This window comes from Hypanus sabinus, chromosome 19, assembly GCF_030144855.1.
Source record: "Hypanus sabinus isolate sHypSab1 chromosome 19, sHypSab1.hap1, whole genome shotgun sequence".
NCBI classification, from domain to species: Eukaryota; Metazoa; Chordata; class Chondrichthyes; order Myliobatiformes; family Dasyatidae; genus Hypanus; species Hypanus sabinus.
The window spans coordinates 13,563,495-13,585,567 of NC_082724.1; the positions used below are offsets into that span (position 1 = coordinate 13,563,495).

The 22,073-nt window shown below is 41.0% G+C and overlaps 1 protein-coding gene across 2 annotated transcripts in view; it reads left to right on the forward strand.

Annotated features, from left to right (window-relative positions):
- The window catches only part of LOC132377735 (POC1 centriolar protein homolog A-like), a 147,178-nt gene that overhangs the window by 69,054 nt on the left and 56,051 nt on the right, over positions 1–22,073 (forward strand). For both annotated transcript variants that reach the window (XM_059944047.1, XM_059944048.1), the window contains exons 8-9: positions 2,145–2,213; positions 7,829–7,972. In XM_059944047.1, coding sequence (XP_059800030.1) covers positions 2,145–2,213; positions 7,829–7,972 — 213 coding nt within the window. The remainder of the gene's footprint in view (positions 1–2,144; positions 2,214–7,828; positions 7,973–22,073) is intronic.

Genomic DNA, 22,073 nt, shown 5'->3' on the forward strand with positions numbered 1-22,073 from the left:
TCAAATAATTTCAAATTTTAAATTTATTTCAATACTTAAAGTTGACTTTATGAAATTAAGATGTTTACCTTGAAAGTTTCTGAGGATGAATTTTACATTATGTTGCCAGAATCTGAAACCTACCTTATGGTTGCCTTCATTGTATTAATGGGGGGTAGGAGGGGGAGAGAAGATTATTTCAGCCTAAGCATTTATACAGGGAAATTAGTACTTAAACAGCATATTGTTAAATTAATAGTTAATAGCAAAAAATATACCTGTAAAAATAAAGCACAAAACATAGTATTTAATAAAAGTACATGTTTTTGAGTGGACAGATTTTTTTATCAGTGGCAAATATGTTTTTATATAATTTGATACGGTTATCTGTTGAAGTTTTCTTGAACAGCAGTGGTAACTGATCAAAAAAAAACTATTATATGAGCTTGAATGAATTGTTATTCAAATGAACAGAAATGTTGCTAAGCATTGAATACCATTTTTTTTAACTAACCCAATATATGTGCAAAGGAGAATTGACCTTTGGAAACTATTTTGGCGTTTTATGTTTGCCACCTGCACTTTTTTGTAATACAGTACCTTGAAAAACTATTCAGCCCCCAACCCTTTGTTCACATAAATTAGTATTTCAACCAGGGATTTTGATCAATGTAACTGATTTTTATTCGGGAACACATGCTCCTTTTTTTCACAGCAGAGCTCAAAAAACATTGAAAATTGTAAAGCATCAAAAACTAAAAATTAAAAAAAAAGTGCCAGCAGTTCAAAACATATTCATTCCCCTTTGTTCAGTACTTAGTTGAACCACCTCTCACAACTATTATAGCCACTAGTTTTGTTAGGCAAGTCTCTGTTAACTGGCACAATGTGATGGAAAAGGATTTGCCCATTCCATATAACCATATAACAATTACAGCATGGAAACAGGCCATCTTGTCCCTTCTAGTCCGTGCCAAACACTTACTCTCACCTAGTCCCATCGACCTGCACTCACGTATCACTTAGTGTTGAGGCCAGAAAGTTCCACTGTAGTCTCATTCGATCACAAGACCTTCTCCCCCTTCTTTACAGTATCATGTAACTGATGCTTTGCAAAGCCATTACATGCAAGGACATGCTTTCTTTTGCCATGGCTTCTTCATTGCCACCCTTCCATAAATACCCTTTTTGTGTAATGCCTTGTGGAGCCATGAACTTCCTCTCCAGCTGCAGCCACTGACTTCTGCAACTCACCCAGAATGACAGTTGGTGTCATAGTAGCCTCTCTTACAAGTGACGTTTTTCTCTAACGACTAAGTTTAGAGGGGTGCTCTGACATCGGCAGCATGGCTATGGTTTCACAGTGGACTGCACTGAGCTCCAAGATATGTTCAGTGACTTTGGTATAGTCTTATACCCTTCCCTGGATTTGTGCTTCTCCCTTATCATTTCCCTGATCTGAATGATATTTTGTTTTCATTTTGGTTTGGTCTATTCAAAATCAACCATACTGCTGGACCTTAGAGAGAGAAGGGGGTATACTTATAAATTAATTGAATATAAAATCCTCCAATTTTCTACATCAATAAATTGGGTGAGTTGTTAAGATAATGTACAGTATTGTACCTGAGAAAGTTAGTGTAATAATTACAAAGGGGATACATTTTTTTTCATCCTCACAATTTTGGTTTCTAATTTTTAGTAAATTGTTAACAGGTTTTGGAATTTTTCTGTTGATTTGACATGATGCACAATGTTTTTTTTGTTTATTGAGGTACAGCCATGGAGTAGGCCCTTCCAGCCCTTCAAATCATGCTGCCCAGCATCCCCGGTTTAACCCTCACGTAATCACGGGACAATTTAAAATGAACAATTAACCCACCAACTGGTATGTCTTTGCACTTTGAAACTGGAGTACCCGGTGGAAACCCATTCAGTCATGGGGAGAACGTGCAAACTCCGTACAGGATGGCGGGTGTAAATTAGCTCAAAAAAATCCTACCTCAGTGTATTTTAAATTTAGAAAATGGGACAGTAAAATGTGAATATATTTGTGGGGGCTGAATTCTTTTTCAAGGCACTGTATCTTGGTTTGCTCTGTCACTTGAAAAGATACCTGAATGAAGTGTGACTGGAAATAATGTACAATTCCTTGTTGTCTTAAGGGTCCAGCTACCTGTGTAGTTTTTTCCAATGCCGGGGACTTCTTTGCTTCGGGTGGCTCAGATGAACAGGTGAGCATTCCTCTTTGCTATTGTACAATCACAAAAGTTACATTTTAAAATTTACTTATGATTTCCCTGTGCATTGTGTTTAATTAATAAGATATTGCAGAAATGATCTTGTAAAAGTGATGCCTTTTTCATTTTTGGTGTATTGTTATTTTGTGTCATGAACTCGTGTAGCAGGGAAGCAGGTGCTTCAGTCATACGTGTTCATGTTGACCACTGAGTGCCATTTATATTAATCCTATTTCACTCTTCTCATAGACTCCTAAATCTCACTTAGTTTCTACCACGTACCAACATACTAGGCTGACTTTGCATTGGCTATTTAACTTATTTAACTGCATGCATTTTGGATTCTGCAAGAAACTGGAGTATTTGGATGAAACTCAGTCAGAGGGAGAAAGATGCATAATTCACATAGATGATAGTGGAAGTCATGATTGAACATGGTTTGGTAGAGCTGAGAGGTAGTTAATAGCCATGCTACTCATAGACTTGGTCATTATTTAAATGTAATTCTTCCGATGTCTTTAAAGTAACACGTACATCTAGCTGAACAAAAGAAATACCTTTATGGTCTTCATCTTCATTATGTGCTGTGTCATATGACAGGTAAGCATGGTCTCATGACCATGATTGCTCTTGGAAAATTTCTGTACAGAAGTGATTTGCCGTTGCTGCCTTCTGGGCAGTTTTTTTTTAACAAGAAGGGTGACCCCATTCATTTTCAATAGTCTTCACAGACTGTCTACCTCGTGTCAGTAGTCACATGAATAGATCTTGTGATATGTACCAGCTGCTCATACGACCATCCACCACCTGCTCCCATTGCTTCACATGACCTTGATCGGAGGGCTAAGAAGGTGCTACACCTTGCCCAAGAGTGATCTGCAAGCTAACAGAGGGAAGGAGCACTTTGCACCCTCTTTGGTAGAGACGTATCTGCACCCCACCACCCTTTTATGGGGGTAAGCTTTGAATTCAACACTAATATCAAGTTGCTGACATCTGTTCTACTCTTCTCTCTCTTTGCTTTGAAGGACAGATTTGTGCTGAATAACAATGTCATGCTTGTCAGTATTTTCCCTTTGTCAGCCCAGGAATTAAAGCTTGGAAATGAAAATCAAAAGCAAAACTTTACATGCTATAAAACTGAAATATCAGCCAACAATGCTGGAAGACTTTAGAAGGTCAGGCAGCAAGAAATAGTGGTAACATCTCAGACTGAAGACCCTTCATTAGGATAGGGAAAAAGAGCAAAGGAACTTCATTATCAGTCACAGAGAAGATGGAAGTAACACTGAAAGTTGACATGTATAAAGCAAGCAGTTAGGAATACATTAGTTAGCCTTTACAAGTAGCAGACTGAAGATATCTTTATAAATGACATAAGGTTTCTGATGAAACAGTGCTGGGAATATAGCGTTTACATCTCTGCATAAGGAAGAATGGGGTGTGACGATGTGTTGTTGATTTGTCCTATGCAAAGTGTAACACAATGGGGCTGTATGCTCTAGAATTTAGGTAAATAAGAAATTTTCACTGAAGCATGCAAACTTCCTATGACAGAAAGACGCAGGAATAATATTTTCTTGATTGGATTTGGTGTAGTAGATTTGAGCTGAGGTTATAGAATCGCCACATTCTTTTCTCATGGAGATTTTTTTTATTATGAAACAGCTGGTAAATAGGGAGGTATAGGGGATTTTGGTGCTATACATTATGTTGATTTTGGAAATGTGCAGGGGAATATTTGACTTAACAAACAGTATTTTGATTTGTTCAGTATAATTGTGGCTCTTAAAATTAGTTATTTATAATTTTCATTCAGCTATTGGTATACTTCCAGCTTTCCCAAGAAGTGACTAACTTGATTTTACTACAAACCTACTGGCCAGTATGAACAAGCAGTGGTATTAAAGTTAAGAAGGCTGACATAGAACTAAAGAACCCCTTCATTCAAGAATTTTAGTCTAATATTTGAATGCAGTAATCATTATGCTGCAGCTTAAAATGATAAAGCCATACTGAGAAAGGCAAACTTCATTTTAACAGTAGTTATTGTGGATTTTTAACATTTTCTGACTCATATGATATTACAAGGCTTCAGCAAAATGAGAACACTTTCTGAAATGCATGTTCTTGTTTCTGATTTTTTTCCCCTTTTTTGGACATTCACATTACTTCTGGCAGCTTACTCAATGAGAACTCCAACAGGGACCATGTCAGCGAGTGAATCTTAGTTAAGGAATTCTTTGCAGTACTGCTTTCAGCATTGCTGACTCCTGAGTCATTGATAAGGTCTCCTTGGTTTCTTGGCCCTCAACAAGCAGTTTTCTTGATAGTGTAGGCCATCGATGTTCTTGCTGATACTCAATGCCATACTAAGCAAAGCAGCTCAGTTGATTGAAGCCCTGTTCAAAACCTTGGGTATTTACTCTTCCTATCTCTGACGAACTGGCTGAAAAATATACCAGAGCAATTTTCCAAACTTTCTTTGATTGTCCTTTTCCAACCCATTCCTAATTATAAGATTTATAAGGGTATGGGGAAGCAATCAGCTGCAAGTTTTGTTGCATGATAATTCTGAAATGGAAATTTACTACCATTTATTGTCACTATCTAATATCCTAGAACTCACTATCTAGCAGCATTGAATGAACTCATTCCTCACACCGAATAAAATGGTTCAAGAAGGTGGCTCTACATTCCCTCTTGAGGACAATTAGGGATAAGCAGTAAGTGCTGGCTTTGGCAGCGACACATTCTGACAACGATTAAAAATAAAATGGGATTAATGATTACCACACAGTTGCAAGTGTGATCTGTGTTATTTTATAAAATGGTAGCCAATTTACACACAGCTGCTGTCTTCACAGTTCAGTGTGACTCACTTCCACTTAAGTTCTGTGGGCTTTGTGTTGTCTTCAGACTATTCCACAGATGGGGAAGGAACTGCTTGACTGGGTGAATGGTTGGGTTGTCTTGTGCTCCATTTGTCATTTACATCCATCTTTTGTATGCTTCTGTCAAACAAAATGTGCCCAGTGCACATTCTCCATTTCAAGTGAGCACAAATTGATGAGAATGTTGCATGTTCTTCACTGGGATTTTGAGAAAATCCCTGAAGCTTTTCCCTCTGTCTTTGCAGAAATGGTGGGTTGAAGGGTCTGTAATACTGTGCTGTAATGTTCTATGTTCTGAGTCTCTTGTTGTGATGGCTGTTGGAGCAGAGTATCTGTTTCAGCAACTGGTTTTGGTCACGCAGGTCTGTAATTTGCTTGTTGGAACCGGTTGAATGTAATTCGAGCCTCTGTTAGGGATATTGGTCTGGTTGAAGAGGTAGTGTTTGTTTTCTTTTAGTAAGACAAATAAAAGCATTGATTTCATGCCAAGTGCCACTTAAATAGCCGTGAAGATTGGACTAATCTCAAGGGAAGGCACAAGTTTAATACTGACCTGAGGTGCATTAAACACTAGATGTAGGAAGAGGGGGCATTTAGTAGTTCAAAATGAACTGATAATGTGACGTAGCCTGGATCCTGATGCACGACATACCTCTTGGTCCGGAAAACTGTTGTCTCATTTGACGGAGCACAGGGCTATGTACTTATCCCCTTGATTTACTCAATTTATACCTATCATTGTGTAGCTAAGCATAGCTCCAATACCATACTTAGCTGATGACACTACTGTTGTTGGCTGAAACAAAAGTGGTGACAAACAGGCATATTGGAGGGAGATTGAAAATCTGATTGAGAGGTGTGACAACAACATCCTCGCACTCAACATCAGCAAAACCAAAGAACTGATTATTGACTACAAGAGAAGGAACTGGAAGCCCATGAGGGGTTCAGAGGTGGAGAGGGTCAATAGCTTTACATTCCTTGGTGTTAATATATCAGAGAATCTGCATTGGGACCTGCATGTAAATGCCATTATAAAGAAGGCACAACAACCCTCTGTTTTCTCAGAAGCTTGCATAGATTCAACATGTCCCCAAAAGCTTTGACAAACTGTTATAGTTGCATAGTGGCCTGGTATGGAAATGCCGATACCCAGGAATGGAAAAGACTGTATAAAGGGGTGGAAACTGCCCAGTTCATCACAGGCAAAATCCTCACCACATAGAGCACTGCCACAAGAAAACAGCATCCATCATCAAGGAGCCCTACCAAACAGGCCATGGATTCTTCTCACTATTACATTTTGGCTGGAGGTACAGAAGCCTTGGGCCCCACACCACCAGGTTCAGGAACAGTTTCGGGTCTTGTCTCTTTGGGTCCTCCAGCCTGAAATATTGACTACTTATTCCTGGCCTGCTGACTTCCTCCAGCAGTTTATGGGTGTTGCCCCAGTTTAGAATTGACCTAATCCATAACTTTCTACATGAATGAACTACATGCTAACTTACCACTCTAATTCATTCTTGAAGATGAAACCTGCCTATGAAGATTGAATGCCTTTTCTGGTCTGCCCGTCCAGAAAAATGTGTACCCACTGCCTTGTTCTTAATTATAATCTCAAGCATGTTGGCTATCCTTCCAGTTATTGATAGTATTGTCAATAGCAATACTTTAACAATTTCAAGCTTTAAAAGAGAAATTTATTTTCCACTGCTGAAAAAAGTTTGTAGCTAACCTCCCGACCCAATGTAACAGTGATCAGCCTTGAGTTCAGTTATAGTTCTGCAGCCTGTGCTTAAAGGCTCCACATTCAATCCCACTTTAGAATTTAAGCACAAAGTCTAGACTGATGATCAGTGAAGTACTTAAGAGCAATTATGTAGCTAGGCATGCTGACCTTTAGATAAATTGTTAATTTAACTTAAATCCTTTTGGCCTTTGTTGCTGAAGGTTTAAAATAAACAAGACAATCTTCAAATAGGAGGAAGTTCTCAGGTATTCAATAAGTACATTAATGTCAGAGAAATGTATGCAACATACAGTATATCCTGAAATTCTTTTTCTTCGCAAACATCCATGAAAACAGAGGAGTGTCCCAAGGAAAGCATGACAGTTAAATGTTGGAACCCCAAAGACCCCCAACTCCCCCACGCACAAGCAGCAGCAAGACAACAACCCCCCCCCATCAGCAAAAAAAGCATCGAAGCCCTCCACAGAGCACAAACGTACAGCAAAGCATCAATAGACACAGACTTGCAGAACCCCAAAGGCTACTCGTTCACCCGGTATTCAACATACCACAGGCTCTCTCTCTCCCTAATATGGGAAAAAGAGGTGTCCCTGTTTCACTAAAAGTTAACCCTCAACTAATACTAATATAAAAAGTTTCATGAAAGATATTTACTTTTGTTCTTTCTTGCTTATAATTTGATTGCCACTGTTTCCTGCATTCCTGCATTATACCACTGACCACACTAGCAGTAAACGATCAACTGTAGAACACGTCAACATTTTCACAAAATTGTGAAAGGTATAGCAAATCAGGTAAGTTGAATTTTGTATCCATGAATTATTAAAAGACTATTGCATTCATTTTAGTAAAGTTGATCCATTCTTACTTTTTTTTTAAAAAGATCATAAATTAAGTGATGTGCCTATTTGGGACAATGGATCATTATTGTGTTATGCTGATACATATCTTAATACATTTTTCAGGTTATGTTATGGAAGACTAATTTTAATGTTACAGATTGTGAGGAAAAATTTAAAAATCACTCTTTGCCTGTTAATTGTGTGGAAAAGGAGCCAAGCTTTTCTTCTCAGTCGCCAGAACATGCGTCAACATCACATGCTGCAAAGGTAATCTTTATTTTACTTGATACTTTACATTACAAGATGCATTAAAGAACACTCAGAATTAAGACTTCTGTTTTAAGACTCATTTAGTGTTAAAGCCAAAAAATTCCACTTTAATCTTGTCCAACCACAAGATTTTCATCCACATCTTTACAGTATCTTCTAAGTGATAACGCTTTGAAATGCCTGCGCCTGAAGACTTGTCCTTTTCTTAGTGGTATATGTGGCACTAATCTAATACTGCATATTAGCCAGGTAACATCAGCCCTACTGTAAAGTATGGTGAAGGTATGAGGATGTTTTTCAGCAGCAAGGACTGAAAAATCTGTTCAGGATCGATGGGAAGATGAATGCTGCTTTTATACAGCTGAATTAAAAACCTGCTAGCTTCTGCCAGAAATCTTAAAATAGGGAGGAAGTTTGTCTTTCAGCAGGAGAACAGCTCTGGCAGCTTTGAGCATCCTATGGACTCGGACCCCACAATCCCTCTGATCACACTGCCAAGAATCTTACCGTTAATATGATATTCTGCCATCATATTTGACCTACCAAAATGAACCACTTCACACTTATCTGGGTTGAACTCATCTGCCACTTCTCAGACCAGTTTTGCATCCTATCAATGTCCCGCTGTAATCTCTGACAGCCCTCCACACTATCCACAACACCCCCAACCTTTGTGTCATCAGCAAACTTCCTAACCTATCCCTCCACTTGCTCATCCAGGTCATTTATAAAAATCACGAAGAGAAGGGGTCCCAGAACAGATCCCTAAGGCACACCACTGGTCACCGACCTCCATGCAGAATATGACCCGTCTACAACCATTCTTTGCCTTCCGTGGGCAAGCCAATTCTGGATCCACAAAGCAAGGTCCCCTTGGATCCTATGCCTCCTTACATTCTCAATAAGCCTTGCATAGGGTACCTTATCAAATGCCTGCTGAAAGCCATATGTACTACATCTACTGCTCTACCTTCATGAATGTATTTAATCACATCCTCAAAAAAATTCAATCAGGCTCGTAAGGCACATCCTGCCTTTTCTTGCTCCATCACATTGTGCAAAGCTCATAGAGCCTTATCCAAAAAGATTGCTGGGTGTAATAGCTGCCAGAGATGGTCCAACTAAGTGCTGAGCAAAGGGGAATGAATAGTTTGAACTGCTGACATTTCAGTTTTTGAATTTTTAGTTTTTCATGATTTACTAATTTTCCTTTTTTTTTTGGTCTCTACTGTGGGGGAGAAAAGGGACATGTGATTCACAAATAAAAATTATCAGTTACTTGATCAAATCCCAGTTTGTAATATTCATGTGAACAAAGAGTTAGGGCTGAATACATTTTCAAGGCACTGTACAAATATTTCTAGATAATCCTCTGTTTTCCTTTCCATAAGGTTGTTTATCATATTGAGTTTAGTGGAGTAGCAGTAACATCGATTCCCTATGTTGATGCCAAATTAAATTTATGAGGTCATTTTATTCATTCCAGGAAAAATGAAATGATCAAATTTACTTTTGCATTACTTTGAATACATTTTATGAGTCTTGTAATCTGGCAGATTCTGAATATTAATTTGTAGATATTGTTAGACAAACCTTTTTTAATATATCTCAACACCTGTTTGTCTCCCATCCCCTGAAGTGTTTAGCTCTAAAAGGGTGAAAGGAAAAACCCAGATGCAGCTGGAGTTTCATTTGATTTCAGTTACGATGGGTTTGATGTCAAAGGCCAGCATTTCTAACCCCATGTATTGCTGCACGCGTTCTTGGTCCAATGATTTTCAGCTTCTAATCTGTGATTCTGCATATTCTTCCCTCCATTATAACATCAGGTGTTTGGCTAATTGATTACAATTTCAAAACTGCTTAGGTAATTAAGCAGTGTACAAATCTCTGGGTTGACAAGTTCAGCATCCAGATCTGATTGAAATGAGGTAAGTAACATGCATGCCATTTAAGCACCGAGGTAATGGAGATGACACAGTGAATTTCAAATAACCTATAAGGCTTCAAAGACATAATTATCACTGAACCTCTCTGTCAATCAGGATCATCATAACTTAACCCACTAAATATATCAAAATTATAGTTACTGGAGAATAGGAATGAATTTGATGTGTGCTTTTTCTTTTTACTCTAAACTTACCACATTCTGGATTTTTGAAGTTACGAGAACAGTGCCGAACTTGGCATCCACAGGAAAAAAAGCTATTTCAGCTGCATCTTTCGTACTCGAACAAACATCCACCTCTGTTATCAAGCCTCTGGCCAAATATGTGCTATCTTAGCGGGCTGCTGGTTACACCACCATCAAGAACGCTTACCGTGCTATCCCACACCCGCACTTTGGAAAGGCCAATCATCTGGCTTTACTTCCATTCCAACATGTAGGCAGGACTGCAGCACTGTGGTCAAGGGTGACTGGGGAACACTTACAGGACTGCTTTGAGTCAGTCGACTGGAAAATATTCAGGGATTCATTTTTGAGTCTGAATGAATATGCCACAGTTGACATTAACTTCAAGACTTGTGTAGATGAATGTGTGCTTTCGGGATCATACCAGGCATACCCAAACCAACAACTGTGAATGGACCAGGAGATTCATAGTCTGCCGAGTGCTAGATGTGTGGCACACAAAACCAGTGATCCAGAGCTATACAGGAAGTCTTGAGTACGACCCACAGAAGACTATTTTAAAAGTATGAGAAAACAATTCTGATTGAGGTTAGAATTGGATGCATGTTAGATCAGGCAGGGTTTGCAGGCCATTACTTCCTGCAAGGCAAAACCTAGCATCATGAATGGCTGTGATGCTTCACTCCCAGATGAGCTAAACACCTTTTATGTACACTCAAAGGGAGAAGAAAACTTGTGTGAATTGCTGAAGCATTTGGTAACACTGTATTCTCTGTCTCAGAGGCCAATGTCAGAACATCCTCCATGACAGTAAACCTCTGGCCCTGATGGTGAACCTGGCAGGGCACTGAAAACCTATGGCAACCTACTGGTGGGGGTGTTCAAGAACATCTTCAATCTCTCACTGCTGTGGTCAGAAGTTTCCACCAGCTTCAAAAGAGCGACAAGCATACCAGTGCCCAAGAAGAGAAGGGTGAGCTACCTCAATGACTATCACCCAGTTGTGCTCACATCTACTGTGATGAAGTGCTGTGAGAGGATGATCATGCTCCTGCCTGAGCAAGGAACTGGACCCACTGCAATATGCCAATTGCTACTATAGGTCTACAGTGGATACAATCTCACTGGCTCTCCACTCAGCCTTGGATCGCCTGGACCATGCCAATACCTGCGTCAGGCTGCTGTTCATAGACTACAGTTCAAGGTTCAACACGACCATACTCTTGGTACTAACTAACAAGCTCCAAAACCTGGGCCTCACTACCCCACTCCCACCCCCCAACAACTGAATTTCTCAGCGGAAGACCACAGTCAATGTGGATCGGAAATAAAATCTCTTCGCTAACAATCAACGCTGGTGCATGCTTCGCCCACTGCTCTACTCTCTCTACAGCTATGTATGTGTGGCTAGGCACAGCTTAAATGCCATCTATACCATTGCTGATGGCACAAATATTTTTGGCAGAATATCTGATGGTGATAAGGCATACAGGAATGAGACAGATCAACTGGTTGAGTGGTTTCGCAACAACAACCATGAACTCAACGTCAGTAGGATCAAGGAATTAGTTGTGGGCACCAATCCTCATTGAGGGATCTGCAGTGGAAAGGGTAAGCAGTTTCAAGTTCCTGGATATCAACATCTCAAGATGTATCCTGGGCCCAACATGTGATGCAATCACAAAGAAAGCAAGAAGCAGCTATATTTCATTAGGAGTTTGTGGAGACTTGGTATGTCACCAAAGACTCTTGCAAATTTCTACAGATGTACCATGGAGAGCATTCTAGCTGGCTGCATCACTGCCTGGTATAGAGGGGCCACTGCACAGGATTGGAAAAAGCTGCAGAAAGTTGCAAACTCACCCAGCACCATCATGAGCACTAACCTCTCCAGCTTCAAGGACAACTTCAAAAGACGATGCCACAAAAAGTAGGCATCTATCATTAAGGACCCCAGTCACCCAGGACGTGCCCTCTTCTCATTGCTATCATCAAGGAGGAGGTATAGGAACTTTAAAACACATACCGAATGTTTTAGGAACAGCTGCTTCCCCACCACCATCAGATTTCTGAATGAACAATAAACCCATGTAAACTACATCATTCTATTTTTTTCTGTTTGCATTGCTTTGCTGTACTTTATAGTTTTATTATTATGTATTGTGATGCACTGCTACTTCAAAACAACATATTTCACACATATGCTAGTGATATTAAATCTGATTCTGATTCAGTATTGTAGAGTTTATTTCAGCAATAATTCTCGTCACATTGCTTTTCAACCTTACTGATCTGGAGGTGTGGGAGAATGCAAATGACAACTGGCAAATACAGCTTTTGGGTGCAACTTAATGAGCTGTAAAGTGCAAGGAGAATGTCTCCCCTCCTGTTTCCCTGTCCCGCATTTAACCAATCCGATATTGTGAGAGCAGGATCTGAGGAACCTGGCAGGCTAGTGAAGAACAGTGCCCTTGGGAAGCATATTCTTTTCATGTTCTGTCCATAAACTTTAGATAGGGGACCTTTCGGAAAGACCACTTTGTGGAAGTTTCTAATGATGGAAAGGTCTGCAATTGATCTGTGTGCCCCTCAGGGTTGAAAGTAAAGTAGATGAAGTCTTCTTCCACCAAGAAAGGAAGAGGGGTGGTATCCCAAATGAAGCAGTAAGTTGTGTAATGTTGTAGAGACCGAAGTTTAATGATTACCATAACCCTGCCCTCAACAGGCAATGTAGTCTAGGCACATGTGAAGTTCCTTTTGATGTTCAAGGAGGTCACTGATTTTGGTGGGGACTAAGAATGGGGTTTGAATGCAGGTCCTTCAAAAGGGAATGGTGTCAATAAAACCTGTGAGTTCTGTGAAGAACTATGGTTTGTCAGACAACTAAATTTGAAAATTAAATTGGAAAATCTTTCAGAATATTGTTTGTATCCGGTGAGTTTTTAAACCAAGAGAAATGCTTTAGGGCAAGCATAGATCCTGCCAAAAAGTAAGGAGTAGAATTTATATATTGAAACTTATAAACTACCCTGCTCCAAGTTGAGCCTGTTACAATTTCACTGCAGATTTCTTTTTAAAATTTGGAATTGTTCAGAATACTTTCTAAGCCAGTATCTGTTGAGGAATGGTTAACCGTGCATACTACCAAATGCCAATGACTCGTTTATAAGACCATAAGACTAAATTACATTTTTCTTGTCACTGCAGTTCTGGTTTGCAAACATCATTTCTTGGGTTAGCGAATCTACAGTCTTCAACGTTGCTTGCCATATGAACAGTGAGGGGTTCAGTGTGAGGTTTTACATACTCCCAGAGCTCTTGTAGTATTTGATTCAGTAATTTTTATGGAGCTTTCACTTGCAAATCTGGTGGAACTAGCATGCAATTTTGGTGCCATAATACCTGGATCATTAGTCCTTAATGACAAGTAAATATAAAATATTAACAGTCACAGTCTGAATATATGTTACTTCAGTTATGTTCAAAGGAGAATGATAAAAAAAATGATCAAGTCCTTAGATAATTTACCTATGTGTGATTTCACTCTTGACCAACGATTTACTTTTTGACTGTGGTTTAAATGGGAGTTTTTAATGACTTCCACAAGGTAGCACCCTTCTAATCTCTGAAAAAGAAGATTAGCTTTATTTGTCACATGTACATCAAAATGTACAGTGAAATGTGTCATTTTGTGTCAACAATCAACACAGTCTGAGGTCGTTGGGGGCAGCCACAAATGTCGTCATGCTTCTGGCGCCAACATAGCATGCCCACAAATTGGAGCACTTAGAACAGTACAGCACCATATAGGCCCTTCAACCACAATGTTGTGCCAACCCTATAAACCCTATCTCTCATATAACCTCCCACCTTAAATTCCTCCATATACCTGTCTAGTAGTCTCTTAAATTTCACTAGTGTATCTGCCTACACCACTGACTCAGGCAGTGCATTCCACGCACCAACCACTCTCTGAGTGAAAAACCTTCCTTTAATATCCCCCTTGAAATTCCCACCCCTCACCTTAAAGCCATGTCCTCTTGTGTTGAGCAGTGGTGCCCTGGGGAAGAGCCTCTGGCTGTCCACTCTATCTCTTCCTCTTAATATCTTGTATACCTCCATCATGTCTCCTCTCATCCTCCTTCTCTCCAAAGATTAAAGCCCTAGCTCCCTTAATCTCTGATCATAATGCACACGCTCTAAACCAGGCAGCATCCTGGTAAATCTCCTCTGTACCCTTTCCAATGCTTCAATATCCTTCCTATAGTGAGGCGACCAGAACTGAACACAGTACTCCAAGTGTGGCCTAACCAGAGTTTTACAGAGTTGCATCATTACCTCACAACTCTTAAACTCTATCCCTCGACTTATCAAGTCAAGTCAACTTTTATTGATATTTCGACCATAACTGCTGGTACAGTGCATAGTAAAAATGAGACAATGTTTTTCAGGACCATGGTTTACATGACACAGTACAAAAACTAGTCTGAACTACGTAATTAAAAAAAAACACAGAGAAAGCTATACTAGACTACAGACCTACACTGGACTGCATAAAGTGCACAAAAATAGTACCAGCGTTACAATAAATAATAAACAGGACAATAGGGCAAGGTGTCATTCCAGGCTTCGGTTATTGAGGAGTCTGATAGCTTGGGGGAAGAAACCGTTACATAGTCTGGTCGTGAGAGCCCGAATGCTTCGGAGCCTTTTCCCAGACGGCAGGAGGGAGAAGAGATTGTATGATGGGTGCATGGGGTCCTTCATAATGCTGTTTACTTTGTGGATGCAGCGTATAGTATAAATGTCCGTGATGGCGGGAAGAGAGATCCCAATGATGATCTCAGCTGACCTCACTATCTGCTGCAGGGTCTTGCAATCCGAGATGGTACAATTTCCGAACCAGGCAGTGATGCAGTTGCTCAGGACGCTCTCAATACAACCCCTGTAGAATGTGATGAGGATGGGGGGTGGGAGATGGACTTTCCTCAACCTTCACAAAAAGTAGAGACGCTGCTGGGCTTTCTCTGCTATGGAGCTGGTGTTGAGGGACCAGGTGAGACTCTCCATCAGGTGAGCACCTAGAAATTTGGTGCTCTTTATGATCTCTACTGAGGAGCCATCGATGTTCAGTGGGGAGTGTTCGCTCCATACCCTCCTGAAGTCAACAACTATCTCTTTTGTTTTGTCCACATTAAGAAACAGGTTGTTGGCTCTGCACCAGTCCGTTAGCCACTGCACCTCCTCTCTGTAAGCTGGCTTGTCGTTCTTGCTGATGAGACCTACCACGGTGGTGTCATCGGCGAACTTGATGATATGGTTCGAGCTGTGTGTTGCAGCACAGTTGTGGGTCAACAGAGTGAACAGCAGTGGACTGAGCGCACAACCCTGGGGAGCCCCTGTGCTCAGTGTGATGGTGTTGGAGATGCTGCTCCCGATCCGGACTGACTGAGATCTCCCAGTCAGGAAAGTCTAGGATGCAGTTGCAGAGGGAGGTGTTCAGGCCCAATAGGTTCAGCTTTCCAGTCAGTTTCTGAGGGATGATTGTGTTGAATGCTGAACTAAAGTCAATGAACAGCATCCGAACGTATGTGTCTTTTTTGTCCATGTGGGTTAGGGCCAGGTGGAGGGTGATGGCAATGGCGTTGTCTGTTGAGTGGTTGGGACGGTACGCAAACTGCAGGGGGTCCAGTGAGGGGGGCAGCAGGGTCTTGATATGCCTTATATGAGCCTCTCGAAACACTTCATGATGATGGATGTAAGTATAACGGGACGGTAGTCATTTAGGCAGGACACTGAAGACTTCTTTGGCAAGGGGACGATAGTAGCAGCCTTGAAGCACGTTGGAATGCTGGCGCTGTTCAGGGAGATGTTGAAGATGTCAGTGAGAACATCTGCTAGCTGGTCTGAGCACTCTACCAGGGATGTTGTCTGGTCCAGCAGCCTTCCATGGGTTGACCCTGCACAGGGTTCTTCTCACGTCGGCCATGGAGAGACATAGCAGCTGATCATTAGCAGGAGCGGTGGACTTACTCGCCGCCACGTCATTTTCCACCTCAAACCGGGCATAGAAGTTATTCAGCGCATTTGGGAGGGAGGCATCACCTGCATAGTCAGGTGATGTTGTCTTGTAATTGGTGATGACCTGGATGACATGTGCCGCGTGTCACCGCTTTGCCCCTCTGATGGCCCAGGACAGTTTGGTCCTTGCTGTTGTTAGAGCTGCCTTGTCACCTGCTCTGAAGGCGGAGTCACAGATCCTCAGCAGCGCACGCCCCTCTGCGGTCATCCATGGCTTCTGGTTGGCACGTATAGTAATAGTCATGGACAGAGTAACATCATCAATGCACTTGCTGATTTAACTGGTCACTGATGCTGTGTACTCCTCTAAGTTGGTAGAGTCACCATCAGTTGCAGCCTCCCTGAACATGTGCCAGTCAGTGTTCTCAAAGCAGTCTTGAAAAGCAGAAATGCTCCTGCTGGCCAGGTTTTCTCCTGCTTCTGAACTAGTCTGGAGCGCCTGACAAGCAGTCTGTATGCTGGGATTAGCATAACAGAGATGTAGTTGGAGTATCCGAGGTGGGGGCGGGGCTCTGCCCGGAACGCGTCGGGAATGTTTGTGTAAACCAGGTCCAGTGCGTTCTCCCCTCTCGTTGCAAAGTCCACATACTGATGGAATTTGGGGAGTACTGACTTAAAGTTCACATGGTTAAAATCACCGGAGAACAATAAACAGACCATTAGGATGTGCGTTCTGCAGTTCGCTAATAGCCCCGTACAGTTCACAGAGCGCCTCCTTAGCATTAGCGCTGGCGGGAATGTAAACACCGAATATAAGGACAGAGGTGAATTCCCGTGGCAAATAAAATGGTCTGCATTGAACTGCCACAAACTCCACTAACGATGAGCAGTGACTGGAAACCAGTACAGAGTTCTTACACCATTCCGTGTCGATACAAACACAGACACTGCCACCGTGGACCTTACTGGAGACAGCTGCATCTCTGTCCGAACGAAACAAAGTTAGCCCGTCTAGCTGGACGGCAGTGTCCGAAATCCTATCAGTGAGCCATCTCTCTGTGAAGACATACGCGGAGCAAACTCTGTACTCCCGCCAAGTATTACTTTGTAGTCGGATGTAGTCCATTTTATTGTCCAGGAAGTGGACATTGGAGAGCAGAATGGACGGGAGGGCCGGCTGGCTAGGGTTTGCTTTTAGCCTGCCACAGACCCCTGCCCGTTTGCCTCCCTTCTGCTTCCTCGCACATCGCTCTCGACGTCTCCATCTCCGGCTCCCAGCATCAGGCAAGTCCAAGGATTGTAGGCCCGTTCCCCTCAGCAAGCCGACGTCGCGTATTTCAGCCAGCAGATCTTTGTGGAGGTTTGTTTTTGGGCGATCTCTGTATTGTAGTAGTATCTGGCGATGGTAGATAGCCGCTCTGTTATCCATGTGCCCTAATTGAAAATTGTGTATCAAACTTAAAATAGAAAATTAAATTAAAATAACACCAGGTCTGAAAGGCTGCTGCTGCCGTGCCACACCGCCTCATGGGAAAGCTAACACCCCATAAGTTTTCTTAACTGCCCTATCTACCTGTGAGCCAACTTTAAGGGATCTGTGGACATGTACCTCCAGATCCCTCTGCTCCTCCACACCACCAAGTATCCTGCCATTTACTTTGTATTCTGCCTTGGAGTTTGTCCTTCCAAAGTGTACCACCTTACTCTTCTCTGGGTTGAGCTCCATCTGCCACATCTCAGCCCACTTCTGCATCCTATCAATGTCTCTCTGCAATCTTCAACAATCCTTTACACTATCCACAATGCCACCAACCTTTGTGTCGTCTGCAAACTTGCCAACCCACCCTTCTACCCCCACATCCAGGTCGTTAATAAAAATCACCAGTACCCAGAGGAAACCCACATAGTAACAAACAGAACATAGAAACTCCTTACAGCCAGCAATGTGAATTAAACCTCAATCAGTGATCACTGGTACTGTAAAATGACTGTGTTAACTGACACACTATTGCGTCACTCATTAAAATGGCAGAAAATCAAGTTCTTTTATCTCTTGTGTTGGGTCATCATTTTAATTTGGTAGTACTTGTTATGGTGCCATCTACAAACCCCATTTCCAGAAAAGTTGGGATATTTTTCAAAATGCAATAAAAAACAAAAATCTGTGATATGTTAATTCACGTGAACCGTTATTTAACTGACAAAGGTACAAAGAAAAGATTTTCAATAGTTTTTAATTGTATTTTGTGAATATACACAAATTTAGAATTTGATGGCTGCAACACACTCAACAAAAGTTGGGACAGAGTTAAAATAAGATTGAAAAGTGCACAGAATATTCAAGTAACACCGGTTTGGAAGATTCCACATTAAGCAGGCTAATTGGTAGCAGGTGAGGTATCATGACTGGGTATAAAAGTAGCCTCCATCAAAGGCTCAGTCTTTGCAAGCAAGGATGGGTCATGGCTCACCCCTTTGTGCCAAAATTCGTGAGAGAATTGTTAGTCAGTTCAAAAGGAACATTTCCCAACTCAAGATTGCAGAAAATTTAGGTCTTTCAACATCTACAGTACATAATATTGTGAAAAGATTCAGAGAATTCAGAGATGTCTCAGTGTGTAAAGGGCAAGGTCAGAAACTACTGTTGAATGCGTGTGATCTTTGAGCCCTCAGGCAGCACTGCGTAAGAAACCGTCATGCTACTGTGACAACTATAGCCACCTGGGCTCGGGAGTACTTCGGAAAACCATTGTCACTTAACACAGTCCGTTGCTGCATCCAGAAACGCAACTTGAAACTGTATTACGCAAGGAGGAAGCCATACATCAACTCTATGCAGAAACGCCGGCGAGTTCTCTGGGCCTGAGCTCATCTCAGATGGACCGAAAGACTGTGGAACCATGTGCTGTGGTCAGATGAGTCCACATTTCAGCTAGTTTTCGGAAAAAATGGGTGTCGAGTTCTCCAGGCCAAAGATGAAAATGACCATCCTGATTGTTATCAGCGAAAGGTGCAAAAGCCAGCATCTGTGATGATATGTGGGTGCTTCAGTGCCCACAGCATGGGTGAGTTGCATGTATGTGAAGGTACCATTGACTCTGAGGTGTATATTAGGATTTTAGAGAGACCTAAGTTGCCATCAAGGCGACATCTCTTCCCGGGACATCCATGCTTATTTCAGCAGGACAATGCCAGACCACATTCTGCACAGGCTACAACAGCGTGGCTTCGTGGACACAGCGTGTGTGTGCTTGACTGGCCTGGTGCCAGTCCAGATCTATCTCCTATTGAAAATGTATGGCGCATCATGAAGAGGAGAATCAGACAACGGAGACCACGGACTGTTCAGCAGCTGAAGTCTTGTATCAAGCAAGAATGGACAAAATTTCCAATTGCAAATCTACTACAATTAGTATCCTCAGTTCCAAAACGATTAAAAAGTGTTATTAAAAGGAAAGGTGATGTAACACAATGGTAAACATGCCTCTGTCCCAACTTTTGTTGAGTGTGTTGCAGCCAAAAAATTCTAAATTTGTGTATATTTTCAAAATACAATTAAGTTGGTCTGTAAAACTATTGAAAATCTTTTCTTTGTACTTTTGTCAGTTAAATAAAGTTTTCACGTGAATTAACACATCACAGATTTTTGTTTTTATTGCATTTTGGAAAATATCCCAACTTTTCTGGAAATGGGGTTTGCATTTTGAAACAGAATCCTGTCATTTAAATAATTTAAACCTTTGACATTTTGTGTGAAGACGTATACCATTTCAGAGTCAAGGATGTAAAATGTCTATTTTTTCCTGAAACTTTGATTACTTAAAGCTGTATCAGTAATATCCTGTTGTTAGTCCTTGGTTCTCATTAAAATAATATACTGTTTGATGTAAACCACAAGGTCAGCACATCTACAAATATTAGCCTTGCAAAACTTATCGCAAAACCATACTGAAATCATATTTATAAATCAGAACACTTCATTTAACCAGTTTAATTTTTTGGTTATTTTGTGAAAACCTCAACATACACAGTTGCATGTACTAATGATTCTTTGGTTTGCAATCACATTAGAATTCTGGCTTCTATTTGCATTGCCCTTCCTCAAAACTGTACCCTTTTCATCAGTTGCTTTTGGCTACAAATGTTTCCTGAAATACCCCTTAGGAAAGTAATACACACAGAATGCTGAAGGAAATCAGCTGTCCTGCTTTTTCTAGTGGTGAAGTGGTCTCCCAATCTGCGTTGAATCTCACCTTAGGAAAATGTTGAGCATCTAGATACAGTACATTAAAGTATTGAGTACAATTCAAAGTACTGGCGTAAAGTACTTTGGAACATGTTAATGTTATGAAAAACACGCTAATACAGGAGTGCCCAACCCTTATTATGCCATGGACCCTTACTATGATCTGAGGGGTCCCTGGACGCCAGGTTGGGAACCCTTGCTCTAGGATGAAGTGAGATTGTAAAATACACTGTAGGGATATATATTTGTCAAACACTTGTCCAGCGCTTTGGTTTGTCCTCAACGAGAAAAGAGTGTGCAGTTCTGGTGCAGATAATTGGAGATTTCGAAATGTAGAGAAAAGTCATAGGGTGTGTTCCCAGTCTAAAATAACTTAGCTGTCCAGACAGACAAAATGAGCTTGGTCTGTACACTATAGAAGAGCAGAGATCCAACTAATTAGATTGCATGTATGCAGACCCTTTATTACAACTTAATAGGTAAGGGATAGCCATGGGTCAAGTTTATGTAAAGCTGGAATGGTTGTTATTTAACAGGTTTACATTTAGATTTATCAGGCTGGTTACTTCCTCCGGTACTGAGTATATAGTCAGTGATCACGGAGGTCAGTGCTTTTGTTTATTCACATTTGAATCTTCCATGTGAAGTAAGTGTTGAAACTTAACAGTGATGTAAATACTCCATTCACTGTGTTGTAATGTGAACAAAGTCACCTGAGAGACACTGAAGCTAGTGGATACAGAAGTGCTATATTCAATAAAATAAGACAGAGGAAGAGGCATGTTTAACCCAATATTACACGACATTTTATATGTTAAAGATCAACGGACATTTTTGTAGTTATGTATCCACAGTGCTTCCCTTGAACTACATATAATTTTCACGCCACCTTCCAGACACCTAAAATGAATGTGAATCATCACTGCCTGGTTTTCAATTAACTGGTGCCCACAGCTCCAGGAAACTATTGTCCAGGGCTGCATTTTAAATTTAATCTACAATCCATGTTCAGGTCTAAAGGCTGGTTGTTAATATTTGTGATATATCCTAACAACGAAATGTGTCTTAACACATGGGGGAAGCATCTTTAAGCCTGATGATATGGGGTTATTGCTATATGATTCATGTACTTAGGGTTGAAAAGAAATAAAAATGCAGATATAGGAATCTGAAATTAAAACAATATTGCTGGAAGAGCTCAGCTTGCCAAGAGTATCTGTGGGAAGAGAAACATTTCAGATCAAGGATTAAGGAACAATCACTCTGGCTGACCTCTTTCAACATTTCTGTTTTAGTATGTGTTGAGCATTGCGTATTCCATATAACAGATGCCAGTTGTATTACTGGCTGTACCCCAGGGAAGGTCAGTGCAGATTTCATTGCACTTGTGTATGATTTGGAATGTTGTTCCAAACTCTGCTCCATTTGAGTCAGGTACTGGAATGTTACCATTAAAACAGAGGCTCAACCTTTATGCTAATTGTTCGTCAATGATGTGTGGCATTTCCTTCCAAAAGTACAGTGATGCGTTATCCATACGTCACTTAGTAATTGTACTACCAGACAAGACAGCAAAATATGATTGCTTGTAATGAATCAATTTAATGGCAAGTATCTCAGCTCTTTGCACCAATGCCCATATTTATGTTTGGGCTATTTATATTTTTTATGATTCACATCAATGAATGCAAATGTAT